This window comes from Dioscorea cayenensis, chromosome 19 (assembly GCF_009730915.1).
Source record: "Dioscorea cayenensis subsp. rotundata cultivar TDr96_F1 chromosome 19, TDr96_F1_v2_PseudoChromosome.rev07_lg8_w22 25.fasta, whole genome shotgun sequence".
In the NCBI taxonomy this organism is placed as follows: Eukaryota; Viridiplantae; Streptophyta; class Magnoliopsida; order Dioscoreales; family Dioscoreaceae; genus Dioscorea; species Dioscorea cayenensis.
The window spans coordinates 26,094,584-26,116,361 of NC_052489.1; the positions used below are offsets into that span (position 1 = coordinate 26,094,584).

General features: G+C 38.1%; 5 protein-coding genes across 15 annotated transcripts; 4 read left to right on the forward strand and 1 right to left on the reverse strand.

The window, feature by feature from the left end:
* The first annotated feature begins 225 nt into the window (after nt 1–225).
* LOC120249501 (cytochrome P450 714B3-like) lies at nt 226–4,780 on the forward strand. Its single transcript, XM_039258029.1, has 6 exons — nt 226–607; nt 678–904; nt 1,982–2,223; nt 2,386–2,746; nt 2,962–3,381; nt 4,670–4,780. The coding sequence occupies exons 1-6, from the start codon at nt 337–339 to the stop codon at nt 4,694–4,696; spliced, it is 1,548 nt and encodes a 515-aa protein (XP_039113963.1). The 5' UTR covers nt 226–336; the 3' UTR covers nt 4,697–4,780.
* On the forward strand, nt 3,401–7,185 carry LOC120249502 (cytochrome P450 714B3-like). 4 transcript variants are annotated; one of them, XM_039258033.1, is made up of 6 exons: nt 3,401–5,151; nt 5,232–5,275; nt 5,390–5,452; nt 5,535–5,776; nt 5,924–6,278; nt 6,564–7,185. In XM_039258033.1, the coding sequence occupies exons 1-6, from the start codon at nt 4,872–4,874 to the stop codon at nt 6,987–6,989; spliced, it is 1,410 nt and encodes a 469-aa protein (XP_039113967.1). In that variant the 5' UTR covers nt 3,401–4,871; the 3' UTR covers nt 6,990–7,185. The 4 variants fall into 4 exon arrangements, with proteins under 4 accessions (XP_039113967.1, XP_039113966.1, XP_039113965.1 ...); XM_039258032.1 differs by having other exon boundaries at nt 5,390–5,458; nt 6,564–7,183; XM_039258031.1 differs by having other exon boundaries at nt 5,232–5,452; nt 6,564–7,184.
* A 182-nt stretch (nt 7,186–7,367) lies between these two features.
* Nucleotides 7,368–9,631, forward strand: LOC120283714 (cytochrome P450 714A1-like). Of its 8 annotated transcripts, none has more exons than XR_005543325.1 (5): nt 7,368–7,815; nt 7,899–8,125; nt 8,211–8,458; nt 8,540–8,902; nt 8,983–9,631. XR_005543325.1 is itself a non-coding variant. In XM_039290435.1 (5 exons), exons 4-5 carry the CDS (start codon nt 8,615–8,617, stop codon nt 9,409–9,411), a joined length of 717 nt encoding a protein of 238 aa, XP_039146369.1. In that variant the 5' UTR covers nt 7,378–7,815; nt 7,899–8,125; nt 8,199–8,458; nt 8,551–8,614; the 3' UTR covers nt 9,412–9,631. The 8 variants fall into 8 exon arrangements, 5 of the variants coding, with proteins under 5 accessions (XP_039146369.1, XP_039146370.1, XP_039146368.1 ...); XR_005543326.1 differs by having other exon boundaries at nt 8,551–8,902; XR_005543327.1 differs by having other exon boundaries at nt 7,923–8,125.
* A 791-nt stretch (nt 9,632–10,422) lies between these two features.
* LOC120250300 lies at nt 10,423–11,598 on the reverse strand. The gene is made up of 2 exons (XM_039259099.1): nt 11,069–11,598; nt 10,423–10,985 (listed from the first exon to the last, which is right to left on the reverse strand). Exons 1-2 carry the CDS (start codon nt 11,518–11,520, stop codon nt 10,544–10,546), a joined length of 894 nt encoding a protein of 297 aa, XP_039115033.1. The 5' UTR covers nt 11,521–11,598; the 3' UTR covers nt 10,423–10,543.
* A 2,022-nt stretch (nt 11,599–13,620) lies between these two features.
* LOC120283512 (probable calcium-binding protein CML27) lies at nt 13,621–14,436 on the forward strand. The gene has a single exon (XM_039290209.1). It carries the CDS (start codon nt 13,664–13,666, stop codon nt 14,228–14,230), a length of 567 nt encoding a protein of 188 aa, XP_039146143.1. The 5' UTR covers nt 13,621–13,663; the 3' UTR covers nt 14,231–14,436.
* The last annotated feature ends 7,342 nt before the right edge of the window (nt 14,437–21,778 follow it).

Consider the following 21,778-nt stretch of genomic DNA (forward strand, 5'->3'; position numbering starts at 1 on the left):
GAGTGTTTTTCACATTGCATACAAATCAATACTGTCTGTACACATGATGCATGCATCATGTGCCATATTTTGGTTAGATTTTTCAACCGAACAACATGCTTCAAGTGCTTAATATAATTTTCAATATCATTATCAACAAAAACAAAGACGCTTGCAAATGTTAAATATAAACAATATCATCCATATATAGTTTTAAATAAAAGGACATAGCATCTGAATTCCACTGCTCACATTATGATCCCACAAACTAAAGACAAAAGCCCTTTCAATCCATCCTTTTCCTATAAAGTATAAACATCTCAAGAAATCAAGCAGCAGAGAAGATCAGTGATAAAAATGAAGGCCATGGAGATCTTCTCTTCTCTTCTTTTCATTGTTTTTAGCTTCATAATCTTCTACTTATACTACTTAGTTTGGTTGAAACCTGAAGGAATTCGTAGGAAGATGAGACAACAAGGAATCAATGGCCCCATTCCTTCCTCTTTCTTTTCTGGAAATATTGAAGATATGAAGAAGTTCATGCAGGAGAAGAAGAAGAGCCCAAGAGGGACAGTATCACATGATTACTCTATCTGTCCACATCTTGATCACTGGAGGAAGAATTATGGTATATTTATATATATTTATCATGATAAATAGTTAATAAAGAAGGGTTAATATTTTTGTTTAATTTGCAGGGCAAGTGTATGTGTACACAATGGGAAATGCACCTATAATGCATGTAAGCAGCCCAGAAATGGTGAAGGAGATAAGCCAGTGTTTATCAATAGATTTTGGAAAAACTACGTTCTTGAAGGAGACACTGAAGCCTCTGTTTGGTGATGGGATTATTAAGGCTAATGGGGAGATTTGGTCTCATCAGAGAAAAATCATAGCCCCTGAATTCTTCTTAAACAAGATTAAGGTATTGTTTAACTGAAATTAGTTCTTCTTTTTTGTCCTTTTAAGCAAGAGAAACCACCAGCTAGGCCAGAGTTCGAAACCTTACTTTTATAATATTGTTTATCAATACTATTTATGCACTATACACTAGGGCGCATTACTGTTCATTAATTCTATTTGTTATCATGGTAGTGGAAGAAAATATTTTTCATCCACTCCAAGGTTGCATGATAAAAATGATATATTTCCGGGGTCATTAAAGCACTGTAACTGGTGCATCTCCGTATCTACTTTTTTTACATCCTTCTCGCATTTGTCAAAAAATAATAATAATAATAATAATAATATGAACAAGCTACACACGCCACTAAATTCTCAACTATTAGAAGAAAGTCGAACCATTGACCTTCTAATGGAAGTTAATGACATTACCACTCATCTATTACAGGTAAATAGCTTGAGCAGATATTGTGTTTTAGTTATTTTTCATTTTAAACATCGAACTTTAATTTATATCATTTTGGTCACTCATTAATTCTATACTCATCTGCTCCTATTTCCACTTTGTGTAAACGATCTCGAACTCTTTCGAGTTGTCTTTATACAATACTCAAGGCTTTAGGCTGAGTAGTAGGAGCAACTTTTAATTTGTTAAAGTTTAATTTGTGTTCATCGAGAGAGTACTAAAAGAACTCTGGGAAGAATTTAATGACATATATATATCAAATTTACCATGTTAACACCAATTTGTTGTGTCATTTACATACGTAGACATGACACGTCATTAAAGAGTAGCCACGATGTCATTTTTATTGACCAATTTATTGAGTTGTGCCGTATTAATAAAAGTGGTCACGTGGCTTTTTTTTTTTATTAAATAACATATTTATATGTGCAGATAACACACAAAATGATACAAATTAAAATTAAGTAACTAAAATAATATAAATTAAAGTTTAATATTTTTAAAAAAATGACTATGGTTCGGTAACCACATAGAAATTTACCCCATTTATTACATTAGTTGGAATCAGATATTCAAAATTCCAAGCTTTTATTATTACAGTGTTTTTGTGGGTTGGGGAACATATTTCAACAGGGAATGGTGGATTTGATGGTGGATTCAACAGGGCCATTGTTGAGGTTATGGGAGAACAGGATTGAGGAAGGAGAAGTGGAAATGGAGCTTTATGAAGATCTGAGAAACTATTCAGCTGATGTGATATCCAGAGCTTGTTTTGGCAGCAGTTATTTGAGGGGAAAAGAGATGTTTTCCAAACTAAGACTTCTTCAGAATTCGTTGTCCAAACCTAATTTGTTCGCTGAGATTACAGGTTTCAGGTCCAAACAAAATAAATATATTTATTTATTTATTTCCTACCCTTTTATTGACTTTTCTTTTGTAAACTTTTCTAAATTGGCATTGGATTTTAACTTTTTATATTTGTTTTTGTTTTTTGAGTTAAATAGTAAAATATTGAAAAGCTTCTGAATTGATGGCAGGCTTCTAGTACCGAGCAAGAGTGGCAGAGAGGTAGTGAAACTAGAGAGAGAAGTGCATTCACTCATACTAGAGTTGGTAAAGGATGGCCAAGCTTCGGGGGAGGAGAAGAACCTCTTGCAAGCCATCCTCAACGGCGCCAAAGGGAGCAGCTTCACCTCTCAAGACAAAGCCGACGCCTTTATTGTTGATAATTGCAAGAGCATCTACTTTGCCGGCCATGAAACCACTGCCACTGCCGCTTCCTGGTGCTTGCTGCTGCTTGCTCTTTATCCTGAATGGCAGCATCTTGTTCGCTCTGAAATCACTCAGCTCTGTGGAGGCCTCTCCCCTGATGCGCAATCCCTCCAAAAAATGAAGATTGTTAAGTGTTTGATTTCTCTTTGTTTATTGGTTTTGATTCTAGAGAGTGAAAATTAAGAATTTTTTTTTATTATTATAATTTTGTGGGATAAAGCTTTGATTTTTTTTTTTTCATCGCAAATGGTGTATTTGGTCAATCTTTAGGTCATTTTGCAATTGAGTTTGTGAAGCTTTTGAGAATGATTTGTTGATGAATTTGATTCGCATTTTGGCAGCTGACAATGGTGATTCAGGAGACAATTAGGCTTTACCCTCCAGGTCCTATAATCTCAAGGGAGTCTCTTCAGGACATGAAGCTTGGCAAGCTTGATATTCCTAAAGGCCTTGGCATCTACATCCCTTTGCCCACTCTGCATCGAGATCCCAGTATTTGGGGCCCGGATGCACTCATCTTTAATCCTAAAAGGTTTGCTAATGGTGTCACCAGTGCTTGTACTTTTCCACAGGCTTATGCCCCATTTGGAGCTGGAGCTCGGACTTGCCTTGGCCAGCACTTCGCCATGCTTGAGCTCAAGATTGTTCTTTCACTCATTCTCTCAAAGTTTTGCTTCTCTGTTTCCCAGAATTACTGCCATTCACCTTACTTTAAACTCCTGCTGGAACCTGAATTTGGAATGCACCTTACTGTGAAAAAGGTCTAATATTTGTTTTTTGCAATTTTTTTTTTCTTCTTTAAGGGTAAAGTTCCTAAATGCAGAAGTTATCATCTTGTATTTCTAGCTGGTTGTATGATTCTAGAGTACATTATTCAAGAACTACCTGGTATCAGTGATGATTTCTTTCGTTAATGTTTGATCAATAATCCTTTAGTTACCAGAAAACAGAGCATGAGTGGAAATCGTGGCTTTTATGAAATCAAGATTTGTGACCATATTAATTATGTGGTGGCTCATCGTTGCCACAAAATCTCTCTATATAAGGGCATGGTTTATCAAGGACATCAAGAAGGATTCAATAAAAAGGAGAAAAAGATTAGAGAATGTTTTAAGTGAGAGACAGTGAATCTAGGTTCTGGTTTTTACAAAGAAGAGTTTTCTTTAAGAAATAGGTGACACATGTTTGAGCAACTCTTATTGTTTTTATACTCCTAGCATTATTGTTTATGCTTTTGCATAGTATGTGCTTTTGGTATACTAAGGATTCCAACTTCTGATTTGGTGCAGATTGAGAGTGATACTTCATTGTAATTGTTCATTTTTTTTTTTTATTTGTCTCATTAAAATTCTTCCTTTGCCAACCATCTTGAATCTCTTGCTTTTACTGTTCCTGCATTGCTATTTTTCATCTATATTTTGTAGTAAATGCTGATAAATAGCGCTTAGCTCCAACACCATGTTGATGAATATCTTGTATTCTAATGTCTTATCAAGAAAAGCTCAAGTTTGGCCATACTTGGTTGAACTAAACATTATCTCTTGTCATTCTTGGCAAGTTTGTTGCCATAGTTGCACACAAACTCATATTGATAATATTGTGTAATAAAGACATATTGAAAAGAATTACGATACAAACTTGATATGGATGAAACAATACAATTCTTAAACAACATAGCAAGGGCAATCAAAAGAAGAATCTTATAAACACCAAAACAATGGTAATATATGGTAGAATAATCCAAACTTAGAAAATTAGAAAATGTATACAGTTGGTTAATTTACCAAACCATGTATAAGGAAATAATTATACATGAAAACTGAGTGTAACTAGCTATACATAGAAATTAATGGATAAAAGAAGAGGCAATCAGCTTTGTGTAAGTTATGTGTCATCATTGGTAATTGTGTAGAATCCTCCATAATTCATTGATGTAGACTGCTCTGTTAATTGACAATTTTTAACATATACAGTGTGCATTCTTAGTATACTGGCCATCATCTCTTTGTATCTTCCTCTCTTTCTATTGTGGGATTGTTATGACTACAGGGTGGCTTTCATAAAGGATGGAGATAAGTCAGGTCTTTTGTTCGTTTGCGGAGACGCATTGCAGCAACGTTGCCAAGTGTTTCCAGGGCCCCATGTACACGTGGATGATCTCCATCGTTCTTATCGATGTATTATATTAATCATCTTGCATACCATTTTTGTTGTGAAAATCCTAAGAAGCTGTACAGAAGGGAAAGAGTAGATGGGAAGAATGGAGATGATGATCTTGGAGATCTTTTCTTCTATTCTCATTGGATTTAGCTTCATGGCCTTGTACTTATACTATATAATTTGGATGAGACCTGAAGGAATCCGCAGGAAGATGAAACAGCTGGGGATCAGTGGCCCCCCTCCCTCCTCTTTCTTTTCTGGAAACATGGAAGACATAAAGAAGTTCATGCTGGAGAAGGAGAGCCCAAGAGGAACAATAACGCATGATTACTCTGTTTTTCCGCATTTTGATCACTGGATCAAGGATTATGGTATGTAGCTTGCTCAAAAATCTTTTTATACATACAGATGTTTTTCTCTTGAAGATACAAAGGCTTCTTCTTTTGTGCAGGGCCAGTTTTTGTGTTCACAATGGGTAATATGCCTATAATGCATGTAAGCAACTCAGATTTAGTTAAGGACATAAGACATTATTTATCAATAGACTTAGGAAGAAATACATTCCTAAAGGAGACACTCAAACCTCTCTTGGGTGATGGTATTTTCAAGGCTAATGGGGAGACTTGGTCTCATCAGAAAAGAATCATAGCCCCTGAGTTCTACCTAAACAAGGTTAAGGTAATATTTATTTATATTTATTTTTCATCAAAAATTTGCATGTTTATAAATAGAAACAAGTTTGTAATATGAGCAGGGCATGTTGGATTTGATGGTGGACTCAGCAAGCTCATTGCTGAAGTTATGGGAGAGTAGAATGGAGGATGGCGGAGTGGAAATGGAGGTTTATGAGGATTTGAGAAACTTTTCAGCTGATGTGATATCTAGAGCATGTTTTGGCAGTGATTATTTGAAAGGGGAAGAGATTTTCTCGAAGCTCCGAGCTCTTGAGGAAGCGTTATCTAAACCTAATTTGTTAGCCGAGATCACTGGTTTCAGGTACTTCTCCCAACTTCAAATAGTTTTTTAATCACTTCTCCTTTTCAATTTCCTCATACTATTTTATACAAAGTACTGATGATGATAATAATAGCAAGTGTTCTTAATTGTTATAAAGAAAGCTGTTTAAAGATTGAAATGTCCTAGGTTTATTCCAAGCAAGAGCAACAAAGAGATATTGAAACTAGAAAGAGAAGTGAACTCATTGATACTGGAGATGGTGGAGGGAAGAAAGGCTTCAGAGGAGAAGAACTTATTGCAAGCAATCCTTGAGAGTGCCAAAGAGGGCTTCACCGCCCTAAATAAAAAGGCAAAGAAATTCATAGTGGACAGCTGCAAGAACATTTACTTTGCCGGCCATGAGACCACTGCTGTTGCTGCGTCCTGGTGCTTGTTGATGCTTGCTCTTCATCCAGAGTGGCAAGATCTTGTTCATGCTGAAGTCACTGAAGTTTGTGATGTCCTCTCACTAGACATGCAATCCCTCCAAAAGATGAAGATTGTAAGTTTTTCAGTGTGTTTTATTCCAAGATTGAATATAAGTATATGTATTTCTTCCACTAATTGCTTAAAATCGTGTAAGTGTTTTCTGTCAACTTAAGATTTCATGTTGAAATAAGCTATCTAACAAGAAAGTGGTCAGCACTCTCCCATCAACTTATTTAAATGATGATGAAATGTTTAGTCCTGATACTCTTAAACTAATAAGTTAGCTTTCAGTTGGACTAAACTCATCTAATGGAATTGCTTCAGTGGCATTGCAATAAGTTTGGTTTTTATTTTGCAGCTAACAATGGTGATCCAGGAGACGCTGAGGCTTTACCCCCCTGGTCTCCTAATCACAAGAGAGTCCCTTAAGGACATGAAGATTGGTGAGCTCCAAATCCCCAAAGGCCTTGGCATCTACATTCCTGTGCCAACTCTGCATCGAGATCCCGACATTTGGGGCCCGGAAGCACTCATCTTCAGTCCTGAGAGGTTTGCTCATGGTGTCACCAGTGCTTGCGGTATTCCACAGGCATACATTCCATTTGGAGTTGGAACTCGGACTTGTCTCGGTCAGCACTTTGCCATGCTTGAGCTCAAGATTGTTCTTTCACATATTCTTGCAAGGTTTTCTGTCTCTGTCTCTCAGAACTACCACCATTCCCCTGTCTCCAGGCTCATGCTGAAGCCAGAATTTGGAATCAAACTTATTGTTAAAAAGGCTTGATCTTTTGTATTATCATTTTCGTTCTGTCTGTGAATTTCAGCTCTGAAGAACTAGTTATCGTCTTGTATTTCTATCTAGTTATATGAGTTTGAACAACCTTATGTAATACAATAGTTGTGAAACTTCAAATGATAATCTAGCGCAGCAAACTCATTGCAGGGAAACCTTTCCATCAGTCTAGACTTCAGCCTGGAAGTGTTATGTTTGAAATTTGAAGTGTACAGTTCTAATCCTGTGTCTTTTTTTTTTTAATCTTTTATTTATCTCTGAAAAAATCCCAGATTTGACTTACTTTTCAGATCTTGCAAGTCATCATTATAAATGGTGAGTCAGAAATCTGGCTCCTTGTCTTCTTCACTTTTCTGGTAAACAGACCTTTCACATGTCCTCACCATTCTGTTGTCCTGAAGTTAATGAGTTAATTTTCATGAAGGTGAGTTGCTGATATTTTTCTGAACCACACTAGTAAGCTCTCTCTGATTTTAGTTTCACTATTCAATCAATATGTTGCTGTCCAACCCATTGCAAATCACTTTGGAAGAAGAGGACTGGTTGTGGGATGGGAAAAACATGCTGTCTTTCCTGATTGCTCTTGCAATTTGTTGCTTGGTTTTCTATGTTTACCATACTCTGTGGCTACAGCCAGAAAAAATACGAAAAAGGTTATTGATGCAAGGAATTAATGGACCTAAACCTTCTTTCTTTTATGGCAATTTGTTGGAGATGAAGAGGATTGATTCAAGAAACAAGGTCAAGAATGAAGACAGGTGTATCTCTCATGAATTCAAGCTTTATCCTTCTTTCAATTTATGGAGAAATGAGTATGGTATGATGCACCTTTACTTTCTAAAATTCAATTTTATACCATGCTTTGATATGTCTGGTTGTTTTTCTTTATACTTAATATAGGCCCAACATTCATGTTCTTGAAAGGCAACAGAATTACAGTGTATGTTTCTGCACCTGAAATACTGAAGGAGATCACACTGTGCACATCTCTGGCATTTGGGAGAAGCACGGCTTGGATTAAACAAAGAACCTCTCTTCTCGGTGATAGCGTCGCAACCTTAAATGGGCAAGCATGGGCTCATCATCGAAAGATTATTGCTCCTGAGTTCTTCATGGAAAAAGTTAAGGTAAAGTTGCTAGCTAGACCATTGCAAACTATACAAAATCATGCAATACTTGGAGTTAATCCTATCCAACTAGACAAATGAATAGGGAATGATGGATTTGATGGTAGACTCAACTCTCTCATTATTGAGATCATGGGAAGTAAGAGTTGAGACTGCAGGAGGATTTGCAGATATGAAGGTTGATGAAGATTTGAGAAACTTGACTGCAGATGTGATATCCAGAGCTTGTTTTGGGAGCAGTTATCTCAAAGGGAAAGATCTATTCTCAAAGATTAAGGCACTTCAAACAGCTCTAGCCATGCAGGCTACCTGGATTAATCTTCCTGGTTTCAGGTTTCATCACTGAATTATGCATTTGGAAATCTTCATTTCTTCGAATTGATAGATCATAAAGTCTAGCTTTAATGACTTCAGTCATCTTTCAGATATATTCCAAATAAGAACAACAGAGAAGTGTGGAGGATGGACAGGGAGTTTTGACACTCAATAATGAAGGTGATCAATGAGCGGAAAGTAGCTGGGAACATAGAAAACGATCTACTGAGCACTCTCATTGACGCCAATGACCTCAATGGATCAAAGGCATCAGTAAAGTTTGTAGCAGAAAGTTGCAAAACTACATATTTTGCAGGACATGAGACAAGTTCGATTACTTTGAAGTGGGTTCTGCTGCTTCTGGCATTGAATCCTGAATGGCAGGCACGCGTTCGTGCAGAGATCACAGCCGTCTGCAGGCAACACATACCAGACGCCAATGCGCTTCGCCAAATGAAACTGGTACATCTCAAGAACCACTACAAAATGTAAAAGTGATTATTATATATGCTGATGATGAATGAATTTATTCTTGCTTTCAGCTGACAATGGTCATTCAAGAGACGATGCGCTTGTACTCCATCACGCCATTGATACTCAGGGAAACCTTGCAAGAAGATATCAAGTTTGGCGATATCTGGTTTCCGGGAGGAGTTGAACTAATGATACCAGTTGCTGCATTGCACCATGACCCTTATATCTGGGGTCCAGATGCCGGAGAGTTCAATCCAGAGAGGTTTGCCAACGGTGCTTCAAAAGCATGCAAGTTCCCATATCTTTACATGCCATTTGGTTTCGGTCCTCGAGTGTGCTTAGGCCTGAACTTTGCAATGGCTGAACTAAAGGTCATCTTGTCTCTCATGCTTGGCAAGTTCAGTTTCACTCTCTCGCCGAATTATCGTCATTCTGTTGTTTATGGCATAGTGTCGGAGCCTGAGTTTGGGGTAGACCTCATCGTGAGAAAAGTATGATCGCCTTATAAAGAGAACTCTTTTGTAAGAATACACATGCATTTATATACAAAATAAAAGATGTATATAAGAGTTTTTTTTTTTTTTTTTGGCCAAGATGAACGGCTAGGCCATTAAGAAAGGCTGAAAGCGTGCATAAATTTCGACAGAGCAAGTGGGGACGGAGCCCGTACATACATTATGATATTACTTTATAAAATAACATCAACACGTTGCTGCACAAACCGGGCTAATACCATCAGTGTCTAATCTAAAAAGAATGGGCTACCGAGTCAATGTCCGAATTATTATCCAAGTTGTCAAATGGAGACATTCTTTATTCTAACTGATTCATTGAATATATGATGAAGAAGCATGACCTTCTGGATGGCAATGATGTATTGAACTTTTTCGAAATTGATTTCAGGCTAATCAGATTGAGGAGTGTGATAGAAGTTAGTTTTAATGACTTAGTCATTCGATTAAATGGGTAAAAATTACTTTTGACCCACTAAACTTATCTATCTATTTTCCTTGAAAATTATGTTGAACTGATTTGGTTGCTTATTGAGATTTTAAAAGGATTTAAATCAGCAACTTGCAAATCAATTCATCCATTCAAATGGCGTGAAATTGGCAGTAGTTTTTGCTTATCATTCAAAGAAGACAGCATATATCTATATCTCATAATAATCTAAACATCTCATAGATGGCAATATTATTCAGTTATAATCAGCCACACTCTAAAGAAGATCGACAAATGAAACTTAATGTAGGTAGAAGAAATAATCACTGTTTTTTGTATCTTTTGAAGCTCCAAAAAAAAATAAAATCCAACAAATAAACTATTGAATTAGTCATTTATGAAAGGAATTCTTTGTTCAGTCCATATATTTCAAGCCAGCAAATTTAAGAAAAGAACAAAGCAGTAAAAAGTAGGATATCGAGATTCTTCAGCAGATCTTGAATTGAATGCATGAATCAGTCCAAAGAAAAGGTCTTTTAAAATTATATTCAACAAGTTTATCCCGGACAAATACTTGTTTGGCAGTCTTTAACATACTAATCAAGTCTATGCCAAAACTGAATTTTGAAAGAAGCAATGCATGTTTATTTTGCAAGAAGTGCAAAAAATTCACTCATCTCTCATCTCTCATCTTTCACTGAAATTACCACCATGGAATGACAATTTACAGTGATCAATTGCAGCATTGATTGCGCAATCCCTCTCGAAAATTCCTCTATCTTTATTCAATCCATGAGAAGGAGATGACATAATTGAATTTGGACAACTCCTAAAATTCATAAATCTATTGGTACTTGAATTATCGCCTGTGTTCTGTGAAAAACTTGGTCTGCTACTGCTGCTTTCATTCACCTTTACCTTCCTCTTCGACGACATCCATTTATTCAAAGGCAACATGAATCTTGAACTTATACTAGCATTCTTTTCAATCAGATTATCATTTTCCTGCACTTTAGGTGTGAAACTTCTGAATGCTGGCATGAAAGGGTTTCCAGTTTTTATCGAAGGGAACTTGACGAAGAATTTCACAACCCTTTTATTGATCAATGATACTAATTTGGATGGTTTCCTGAAATATTAATTTCATATGCTTACGAAAATCTGTTGAAACAATTAAAGTATCGGTGCAAAGCAAAAGTATCGGCGTGATACCTTAAGGTTTTCGGCTTTGGACACCTTGGTTTACAGGAAAACAATCCATCATCGAAACTGGAATTCGATGATCTGCATCCATTCAATATCTTCAGATCAAGGCAACTCACATGACCAAGGATTTCAATGGAATCCTCTAACAATGCTTGCTGATCCACAGGACTAATTATTTGATCCTCTGAGGCGGGAATTCCTTTGCCTTTATCGATGTCAGAAGGAGAAGAGAAGGAGATTTGTACCTCAAAAAACTCAGAATCTGGCAGTCTCTCAACACTCAGATCAAAGTATGATTCTTGGTCTTCATCGAAGAAGACTCGAAGACCAGAATTCAAGCTTTCTCGAAGAACTTCAGCTCTGTTCATCTCCATGAAAATAAGATTAAAGGCAAGAATATCACTTAGATGATGAACAAGATATAGTTTGCTCAAAAGTATGCTGATAAGATTGGACATTAGTGTCTTGTCCCTGCATGAAAGTAGTTAACAAAGAAAGTAAATGCATTGATGAATATGTTCTTAAATAATGATACCAATTTGACATCAAGGGTGGCCAGCAATCCAAATTAAATAAACAATCTTAAATTACAAGACAAGGCTGTTACTGAGATTGAGGGTTAACATGACAAATGGAAGTTGATAAAATTGAAACCTTATAATTCCATAATGGACCCACTTCTGAATTGCAATGGATTTTTTATGATTTTTTTTAAAGGCATGAGTCACAAGTACCATTTTTCAACAACCTCAGCCTACTGCATTGGATTGTTAATTGAACAATGAATAGATAGACCCAAGGTTAAATGATACTATTTTACAATAATGTAGAGAAAATACTGTAACAAAACTATTTATTTATTATTCATTGAATTTTTTGTGGGAGAATGTTGTTTCCTACCCTCTAAAGTTACATGGTAGAGGAATTTATTAGTTCAAACTTTGTTTTTAAAATTTTTTGGGTGTGCACGTAGGAGGACTCTAATAGTCCTATATAAAATCTAACCAAGATAATAAATCTTTAGAGAGTCAATAAGCCACCGTTATTGGTGTACCATCGTACCTATCTATTTTTTAACAACTTCTTATGGGGCAACACTTGTCACTTTTATTTAAAAAAAATATCATTATCTATGAAAAGTTAAGAACACTTCCATTAAATAAGAATTGTTTATCTTCATAGTAAGTATCTCCTTGAGTATTTTATCATTTTCATTTCTCAAGTTTGAAAGGTCTATATATAAGTTGTAGTTTATCCGTTTTATTCAAAAATATATATATATATATATTTGGTCGGTCCCATTTCAATTTAAAAAACTTAAGCTGATGAGAAGACCAAACTTACATATTCAAATCTATAATTTATAAATTAATTAATGGAGTATTAATTAATTACTACAATAAGATCTACTATTATAATTTTTATAGAACAAGAAATTTTACCAATCTTGCCACCATATTAGATACGAACCAGTCTTGCCACGTTGAGTTTCCATGGTTTGGTGCACTTTTATTTTAAAAAAGACGATTAAAAAGACTTAGAAGAAGAATATGTTCTCTTTCTAGAAATATTATTCTAGTGATAACTTGCCCAACTTGGAATCCAACCATTTGATTCCAATCCTAATTCCTAACTATCCACAAATTGTATTCAAAAGCAATCTTGAAGCAGTCTCATGGCTGCAAGAAACTGGCATTGGATAGGGTTGAACATAGGCTAATTGATTCCATTTTTTATTTAATTTTCTTTTTTAAATTTTATTAATACAAATTTTTTTTTTTTTTTTAATGTTTACATCTTGTGGCCACAATTGCACTGGCGGGGAACACAGAGCAGTTGATAAGAAATGAAGGCCATCCATCCGGACCATCCCCATAAATTCAAAAAATATCTTTTTTTTTTTCAACATAAATGAGAGCATGACCATGTGTCACACCCTGTTTAAAGCTGGAAACCTATACTTAGTGGACCAGAAATAACGAGGAAAATAATAGACAAACCATAGGACGTTTGCATTTTTCAATAAAATCCTCCTTTAAAAAATTAAATAAATTTATAAAAATTAAAATCACTGAGTATTTTGATAAGAACAATTGCAATTAATTTCCTCATGACCCCCTGAGTTACAATTAATAAATAGTCTAACCTTATTACGAGAGAATTAGTGTTTCATTTTCTCTTTTAATTTAAAATTAAGAGTTTACAATTTTTTTCAATTATGATTTATCTATATTTATTAAAATAAAAAAATGATTTGTAATTAAAAACATAAATTGAACCATGCAGGGCTCTATTTATTTATTTATTTTTTTTTAAAAAAAAAATGGATGAACCACAATTCATTAAAAAAACAAAAACACAAGGCTCTAATTTTATTCCAATTTTTACAATGATAATTTTTAAAATTAAAATTAAATGTTTTTTTTTATTAAGAATAAGTACTCCATTTTTTAAGTTGAATTTATTTTAATAATAATTTAATTTCCAAAAACAGTGTGAAAACGCGGTGGTCGCTTTCGACGCGGTTGGATGTTTTTTTGGGTTATAAAAACGATCGAAATCATTCGTTTCCAAATCGCACAGCAAGCGAAATACCTCGAGATGGAGATCCCAACAGCAATGGAGAAACCCGCGCTGAAGATCAAGCCCTTGCCGTCGTTCCGCCTCCGCACGTCCAGCCTCAACACCCTGCGCCTCCGCCGCATCTTCGACCTCTTCGATGGAAACGGGGATGGTGAGATCACGACGGCGGAGCTCTGCGCCGCGCTCGATCGCCTCGGCCTCGGTGCTGATCCGACAGAGATCGGCACCCTAGTGAAAGCGCACGCCCCCGCCGGCCGTACCGGGCTGGATTTCCCGGCGTTTGAGTCGCTGCACCGAGCCCTAGGCGATGAGTTACTCGGTGTGGCGGAGGAGGGGGAGAAGGAGGCGGAAGCGGAGGAGGACATGGAAGAGGCGTTCAGAGTGTTTGATGAGGATGGGGATGGGTTCATCTCGGCAAGGGAGCTGCAGGCAGTGCTGGGGAAATTAGGGTTTGTGGAGGGGCGGAGCTTGCAGACGGTTCACGAGATGATATGCTCCGTCGATCGGAACAGTGATGGCATGGTGGATTTCGGGGAGTTCAAGAGCATGATGCGTGGCATCGCCGTCGCCGTTCCCGGTGCCTAACCCTTCCCTTCTCTTCTCATCTCTTCTCTTTTGTTCTTCTTTTCTTGTTTTATAGTAGTTGCTGAATGGCAATTTAGACTGTTATGATTCAAATGTCAAAATCGTTTTTTTAGAAGTTTAAAAGTAGAAATTATATAATGTAATTTTTAATGTAGTTTGACTTTCTAAATGCTGAATGGATGGGAATATGCTTGTGAATTATTTGAGTTTATTGTTTATTAATTATTTGGGGGTTCTGGGAAAGTGATAATCTTAATTAGAAAAAGTTTTTTTTTTAAAAGAAATTGTTCTTTTGATTGGGAAATCGCCAATTGTTGGGAGGTTATCCTAGGTTTGTTTTTTTATTTATTTTATACAACATTAAAAAAAAAAAGAAAAAGCCCCTATGCTTGTATTTGAGCTAGGGTCCTGATATACAATAAAAAAGAAAAATTAACATTTAAAAAAAATAAGAAGAAAAAAAAAACTTGAAGTAACTTTTATTTTTTATTATAAAAAAAAACTATTTGACTTAAAAAAAAAAGAAAAATAATAATAATATAGAGATTAAAAAGTTGACAAAATATGTGTAAGGATGAAGAAACATTTTGTTATAACCCAGCTGATTATGGGTCGGTTATTGTAGCACTTTTAAAAGCCCGGCCCTGTAGCAGCTCGAAAATATTTTTTCTTTCCTTTTTAAAAGCTTCAGCCATTCTCTTCTATTTCCCATTCATGCTTATTGGAAACCCTAGCCATTTACTTCTCCTCTCCTTGCTTTTGATTGTTAAAGGTAGGTAAGTAATTTTTGTTTACATTAATTTTCATTGTGTTTTTGTTCATAACCTTAGAATAAACTTAGGCCTTGTGTTCTTCTTGTTCCTCTCTTGTTTTCCTTAGATTAGTAGAAGTAGAGAGGATGAGAAGAAAAGATGGCAATGTGAGTGGGCTAACCAACCTTTAATTATCTCTTTTAAGTTTTTATGTGCTTCATTTGCTTGAATTGTTGTGAATTTGTAATGATCACTGATGCGGGCCGTATTGAGGAGATTGCATGCGCGTTCATGCAGTGGGGACTCGAGTGGTCGAAGGGGTATTTTAGTAATTTCTTAGGGGCGGTGGAGTCTTTTTGGGTTTCTTGAGGCTTAGTCGATGGGAAAGCAGACCCAGCGAACACAAGTCACGAGTTCTTGCACAAACTCGTGAGTCATGCATGATTTCGGCCAAATTCCATCGTTTAGGCCTCGAAAACCCACGATTTTGCTATTTTTTTAGTAATAATTGATTTCGCTATTAATTTGGCTAGAAATCTACGATTTGTAGATCGTTTATGGGCGTTAGCATTTATTTTTGTTAACTCTTTTTATTTCTTCCGGTATTTGAAAAATTTACCATTTTTGGTATATTTTTGAATTATCTCCGTTTTAGGATTATTTTTCATATCTTTGATTTTTTTTACTATTTAATGTAAACCTATGGGCGAGAGTACGATCAGTTTTGTAATAGTTATTCTCTTGAGTAATAAAATTTACTCTCTTTTTCAATTCCTGGCTATCTTTGATCAACAGGTTTTGAAGACTTGTCTTGAGGTATTCGATGCTGCGAATCAGCGATTCGAGTATACTGCTACATCGATTCTGAACAGACATACCTTACCAAGAATAGTACAGGGATGAGTGGAAGATATTAGTTCGCAACCGATCGTCTTCAGTAGCTCGAGGCGTCAGCAAGATCTGCGCGCTACTGAAAGCCGTCCCCAGCATCTTCCTCGACTATCTCTTCATCGAGGTCACCCTCATCATACTGATGGTGGAAGTACTTGGTTGTGTCTTCTTCCTCCTCGCCAACATAACTTCGTTTGCCCCACTTTTCCGAAAGCGATCGGCTTGGCGGTAACCTCTCTCCACAGCTCGAGCATTGTATATTGTTGTTGCTTTGCCTCCTTTGCGATGAGTGGCATCCAGCGGTCGAGCGGTGGGAGCCGCTCCAGTCACACCACTCGGGGCTAGTGCCGAGTCATGCGCTACTGCTGGGAGCCCCACCCGAGCTCATAGAGGATGATCGTCGTTCTTTGTCGCTCGATAATTAGTGCTTGCGATGGGAGCTGCAGAGATCGAGATTGGATCGAGACAGGGTTGATTTGTCTCCTCGGATCCGAGTCATGCAAGCCACCAATATACCTTGCTACTAAGCGATGCATTAATTCTTGAACTTCGTTCCGAGCCGACAAGCTGGTAGAACTTAGTGGTGTACTCCTCCAGCGATGTGCGTTCCTTGGCGAAGATTGTCTGATCGGTGAAGATTATGCGCTGATAATTGTGGGGTAAGAAGCTGGAACGCATGTGTTTCTTCATCTTCTCCCAAAAATTGATCTTGCCTTTTTCCCCGACCCTCTGCGGTTGAGTTTTCGATTGTTGCCACCATGCGGTTGCCGCACGTAATCGATGTTGCCACTAGCGCCCGCTCTTTTTATCCTCCGGGACTCCTTTGAACTCCAAGACTTCCTCGATCGTGGTAAGCCCGATCAAGGAACTCCTCCAGCATGTAGTCCGCCCATGGGAATTCGGAATATCTACCCGTATGCCCGATTCCCAACGCCTATCTTTATCGCGGTGGTGACGTGTGTCAACCCCACGATCTCGTCCTCCTCGACGCCCTGCGATGTCAGCAAAGTAACCATTGTCTTCCTCCATGTTGTCATCACTCCCACTCTCGGAGACACGCCCTACGATTGCCGCCACCCGTCGATTGGGCGATCCGTTCGATCGATTCCTCCATCGTCCGCTCCATCAGAGACATCGAGACCACGGCCCGACACTGCTGCTCAAATCTAGTATCGTCATCACGATCTTAGATCTCCTCCACCCTTTGTGTAGGTCGTCCCGTACTACGTCCTCGCGGTGCCATGATCGCTTCGGCTCTGGTACGAATGGAAGACCGCCTAGGGAGAATGACGCGACCTGGTGACGAATGGAAGATCGCCTTCAAGATACGTGAGGGACTATACGAATGGATGGTGATGCCATTTGGTTTGTCCAACGTCCCCAGCACGTTTATGAGGGTCGTGAATCAACTCTGCGACCGCCGTTTGGCAAGTCGGTGGTCGTATACTTTGAGCGACATCCTCATCTATAGTCTCGACCAAGAAGCGCACTTTTTGCATGTTCGGGATGTCACGGACGTTTCTTCGATCCCAGCAGTTCTATCGACAGAGAAAGAAGTGTATTTTCTTCACACCCAAGGTATTATTTCTTGGTTATGTTGTTTCGAGAGTCGGAATACGGTGGATGAGTCCAAGATCACGGCGATACTGACGATGGCCGACTCCCACAAGTATCAGCTGAGGTGAGGAGTTTCCATGGTCTCGCTTCGTTCTGAGACGGTTCGTCTCACATTTCGGCGATATTATGGCGCCTCTTACTGAGTGTGTGAAGGGAAGCAAGTTCTTATGGACACCCTAAAAGCGGATCCGGCGTTCCACCTCGTGAGCGGCGCTTAACCACTGCGTGCCGGTCCATCGGCTGCCGAACTCGACCATGCATTTGAGTTGCATACTGACGCATCGAATGTCGGCATTGGGGTGTGTTAAGCCAACAAGGGTGGCCCGTCGCTTATTTTAGCGAGAAATTATCAGGAGCCCGCCTGAACTACATCACATACGACATCGAATTTTATGAAGTGGTCCAGGCTATCAAGCGATAGAGACACTATTTGATTCATCGGGAGTTTATCTTGTACACTGATCATGCCGCTCTCCGACATATCCACCAATAAGATAAGTTGTCCAAATGCGCCATGGCCGGTGGATGAACTTTCTCGATGAGTTCGCCTTTATTGTCAAGCGTAAAAGGCTGGCGTCTCTAGCAGGTGTGGCGACGGCGCTCGATGGGCGGAGCGACCTTTTTGGTCATGATGAAAGTCAGAGTGCGGTTTTGACTTTTAGTGATTTATTTGCTATTGACCCATATTTTTGGAGATTTTCTTGGATGTCCAAGCCGAAAGCGAGCAGTTTCGTGTTGCGTGATGGGTACTTATTAGGGAAATCGGCTCACGTATTCAGTTGAAGCCTACGGATCGCGGATCGTTAGGGAGTTGCGTGGCGAAGGGCATGGGGACGGGACCGAACACTCCAGCTTGGTTCGATCTTCCTACTACGGCGGGCGTGCGCGAGGAGGTGGAAAAAAATTTTGTCCAACGGTGCCGGATTTGCGGATCTCAAAGGGGAGCCACCGACGCGAGCCTTTATGTGCCAGCTGCCGAGTACCACTACGGCAGTGGGACGGGACATCGAGATTGACTTTGTACTTGGACTACCCGTACCCAGTGTAGGCGATGATTCGATTTATGTTGTGGTAGAGCCGCTTTTCCAGATGACACACTCGTCCCTGCAGAAAAACTATTGATCTTTGTCGATGTCGCTCGACTCTTCTTTCGGGATGTCTACGCCTCCATGGTCTTCCGTCCTCCATTGTCTACGATAGGGATACACGGTTTCTTAGTCAGCCTACGGCGAGCTCTGTGGAAGATGTTGAATACGCAACTTAACATGAGCAGTGCATATCATCCTCAGTCGGATGGGCAGACTGAAGTCGTCAACCGTTCCCTGGGTAACTTGCTGCGTTGCCTTGTGGGGGACCATCCGAAAGGGTGGGACATGAAGTTGAATCTGTAATACCCTGAACCTTTGGATAATTACTGGAAAAATATATTCAGAGTATTACTATAGTTGCAGTAAGATTTTTCTATAGAGTAATCTTGTTGAGAAACCCCAAGTGGAAAGAATAAGGACCTAAGTGTAAAAGTTTTTAAAAGATTTTGGGTTAAAGAGTAATAGAAAAAGGATTGATATAAAATATTTCTGAAAATAAAGGACTGAAAGGTAAGATGGAGGGATCTTTTTGAAATGTTGTGTTATAATCCAGGGACCATTGGATAATTTGAAAGGACCTTTTAAGAATACTATTTCATAATTCAAGGACCATTTGGGAGTTTTTCAGGGACTGTTTTGTAAGAAATTATGTTTTCAGGGACTAAAAGTGAATTTCGGCTGAAGAGTTAATTGAGAGAAAAATCTAGAATTTGTTCATCTTCTTCTCTTCATCCTTCCTATGCTACAGTAACCCGTGAGAGAAAAATAAAATAAAAATGAAATTGAAAAGGAAAATGGGAGGCTTGAAGGAGTTTGGAGCTTGGAGAATGCCGGAGAAAGTTCACCGGAGTGTTTGTTTGCTTGGTAAGGATTTCTTGGTGTTGTATTTTCATGTATGTATGCATGTATGTATTTTTGGGTGATTTTGGAGGAAATAATGAATTTGTTTTGAGGAAATCGTGAGTGGAGTTGATAGAGGGTGTTGTTGTTAAATTATTTTTGTGTTGAAAAACCTTGTATTTGTGATGGAAATTGCTTGAAATGGAGATGAGTTTCTAGGAATTCTTGTAGCGATCAACTGTAGCAGAGATTAGGGTTTGGTTTGATTAATTAAATTGATGATTATGATGATTAGGAGGTTAATGATAATGGTTAGATTGAAATGGGTTGAGTTAAGCCAGAGTTGATTTGGTTGGATCAAAGCCGAGTTGGAATTGAATTGGTTGAATTAGAATTGATTTGGTTGAGATGGGCGAGTCAGAATCAAGTTGAGATGGTTTGGGTTTGGTTCAGTTGATTTGGGTTAAGGGTTTTTGGACTGAACCAGAGTTGGTTCAATGGATTTTTGAATAAGAATTGAGTTGGTTCAAGCTGGTTCGAGTTTGATTGAGTTTTGAGTTCGGTGCAATTAAGACTTGGTTCGGTCTGATTGAGATTGGTTCGATGGAATTGAGATTGGTTCAGATTGGTTTAAGCGTGTTTAGTCTAAATTGAGTTGGTTTAAGTGCGATTGAAAGCCGGGTTGGATTATGCAAGGTCGGGATTTTTAACCGATTGGGTGAGTGGGCCCCGATAGAGGTTGATTATTATTTTGTATTTTTCTTTTGAGTTTAAATATGTTATTTATTTTTATTATATTATTACTATTAGGTGTTGTTAGGTCTTGGGAGGGAGTTCAGGGTCTAGCGAGGAACGAGGACACCGAGATGAGTTAGTAATGGCTATTATTTTAAATAAATAAATTATTATTATTATTTTGAAATAATTGTTTAATGGCTAGATATTTTTGAAATAAATGTTTAAGTATTTCATTTTATCATGTTTAATTAGCGTATAAGGTCGAAATATACTTATATTTATTTTCCTACGATGTGCCATGATAACCGTATTGATACATCAGTTTTGTATAATTATATGTATTTGTGAATAGTGGAAATACATATATACGTGATTTAATTATTCAATTCATGTATTTATTTTTGGATGGGTACATATCTTTGTTTTTGATTTGGAATGATTTGTGAAATCATGCTGCGTATTAAAATGTTTTCTAGAACAATATTTGTGGGCTGGTTTTCATTCTCGGTATAGGAATGGTATTATGGATCTTCTTGGTATTATGCGTTGTTATACTTTTTGGCGTTGGCTTTGTGGAAAAATAATGTTTATTTCCGTGATGTGAATACTTGTCCTAGAAAAGGATCGCTTTGTTATGATTTATCACGGATGGTATTATTCTTGTATTTACTTGATGGTTTTGATGGTGACGAGCTGAGGCCGACTCTCTGCGATGAGTGGGTCCCCACGGGCCGACCTTTAGAGGTGGCGTGGTGGACTCGAGTATTGATTTCTACGAGTCGGTTCGGTGGGAGCGGAGGCCACGCTGGATATTCATCGGGTGGCCAGGGGGTCAGGCCGATGTGAGCCAGATGGGTCAGCGATGAGGGACATGAGTTCCTTGACGGCTCACGAACCTAGCATGACCCAGCGAAGGTTTAGAGAGTTTTCTGAACCATGTTATCTTTGGGTGAGTGTTGGGTATTGCTTTATTTTGAATTTGAAATTTATGTTATTTTTGAATTGTGATGAGGCGTCTCTCACAAAATTTGTGTTCTGAGAAAAATCAAATTGATGTTGATTTATGTTGAATTTATGTTTCAAAAGTTCTCTAAAGATTGTATTTTTGCTAAAAATTACGGTATTTTGGAAAAAGTTGGAAAAATTATTTGAGAAGTTGGTATTTATATACTATATATATCTGTATTTAAGTATTTGAAATTATTAAAGCCACTCTAAGCCAAGCCCGAATGTCTCTGTAGGCTGCGGGAGGCGAGGACCCTAGATTGCATCGATCGACTATAGAGCTAGTCGAGGTTGAGTCCGGGGATTGCGATGGGTCCCATATCTTTCTTTCTATTTATTGGTGTCATGATCTTGTAGCGGTTGTACCCGCAAATTAGAGTTATTGTATTCATGATATTTATGTATTTGAACCTGTAGTTGGTGTGAAGTTGTAAAAATGTGATTTAGTAAAGTTTGATTTGGTTTTTGAGGCGTCGGTTTCGGTTAAAAGGGATTTTTAGCGATGGGTGCCACATTTACCTCGGTGGAAGGGGTGGGTGTGGCGAGAATCGAGTGAGTTCGCTCACAACCATGCTACCAGCAGAGTCTGAGGGTTCGACCCATTTCGGGTGGTGTAT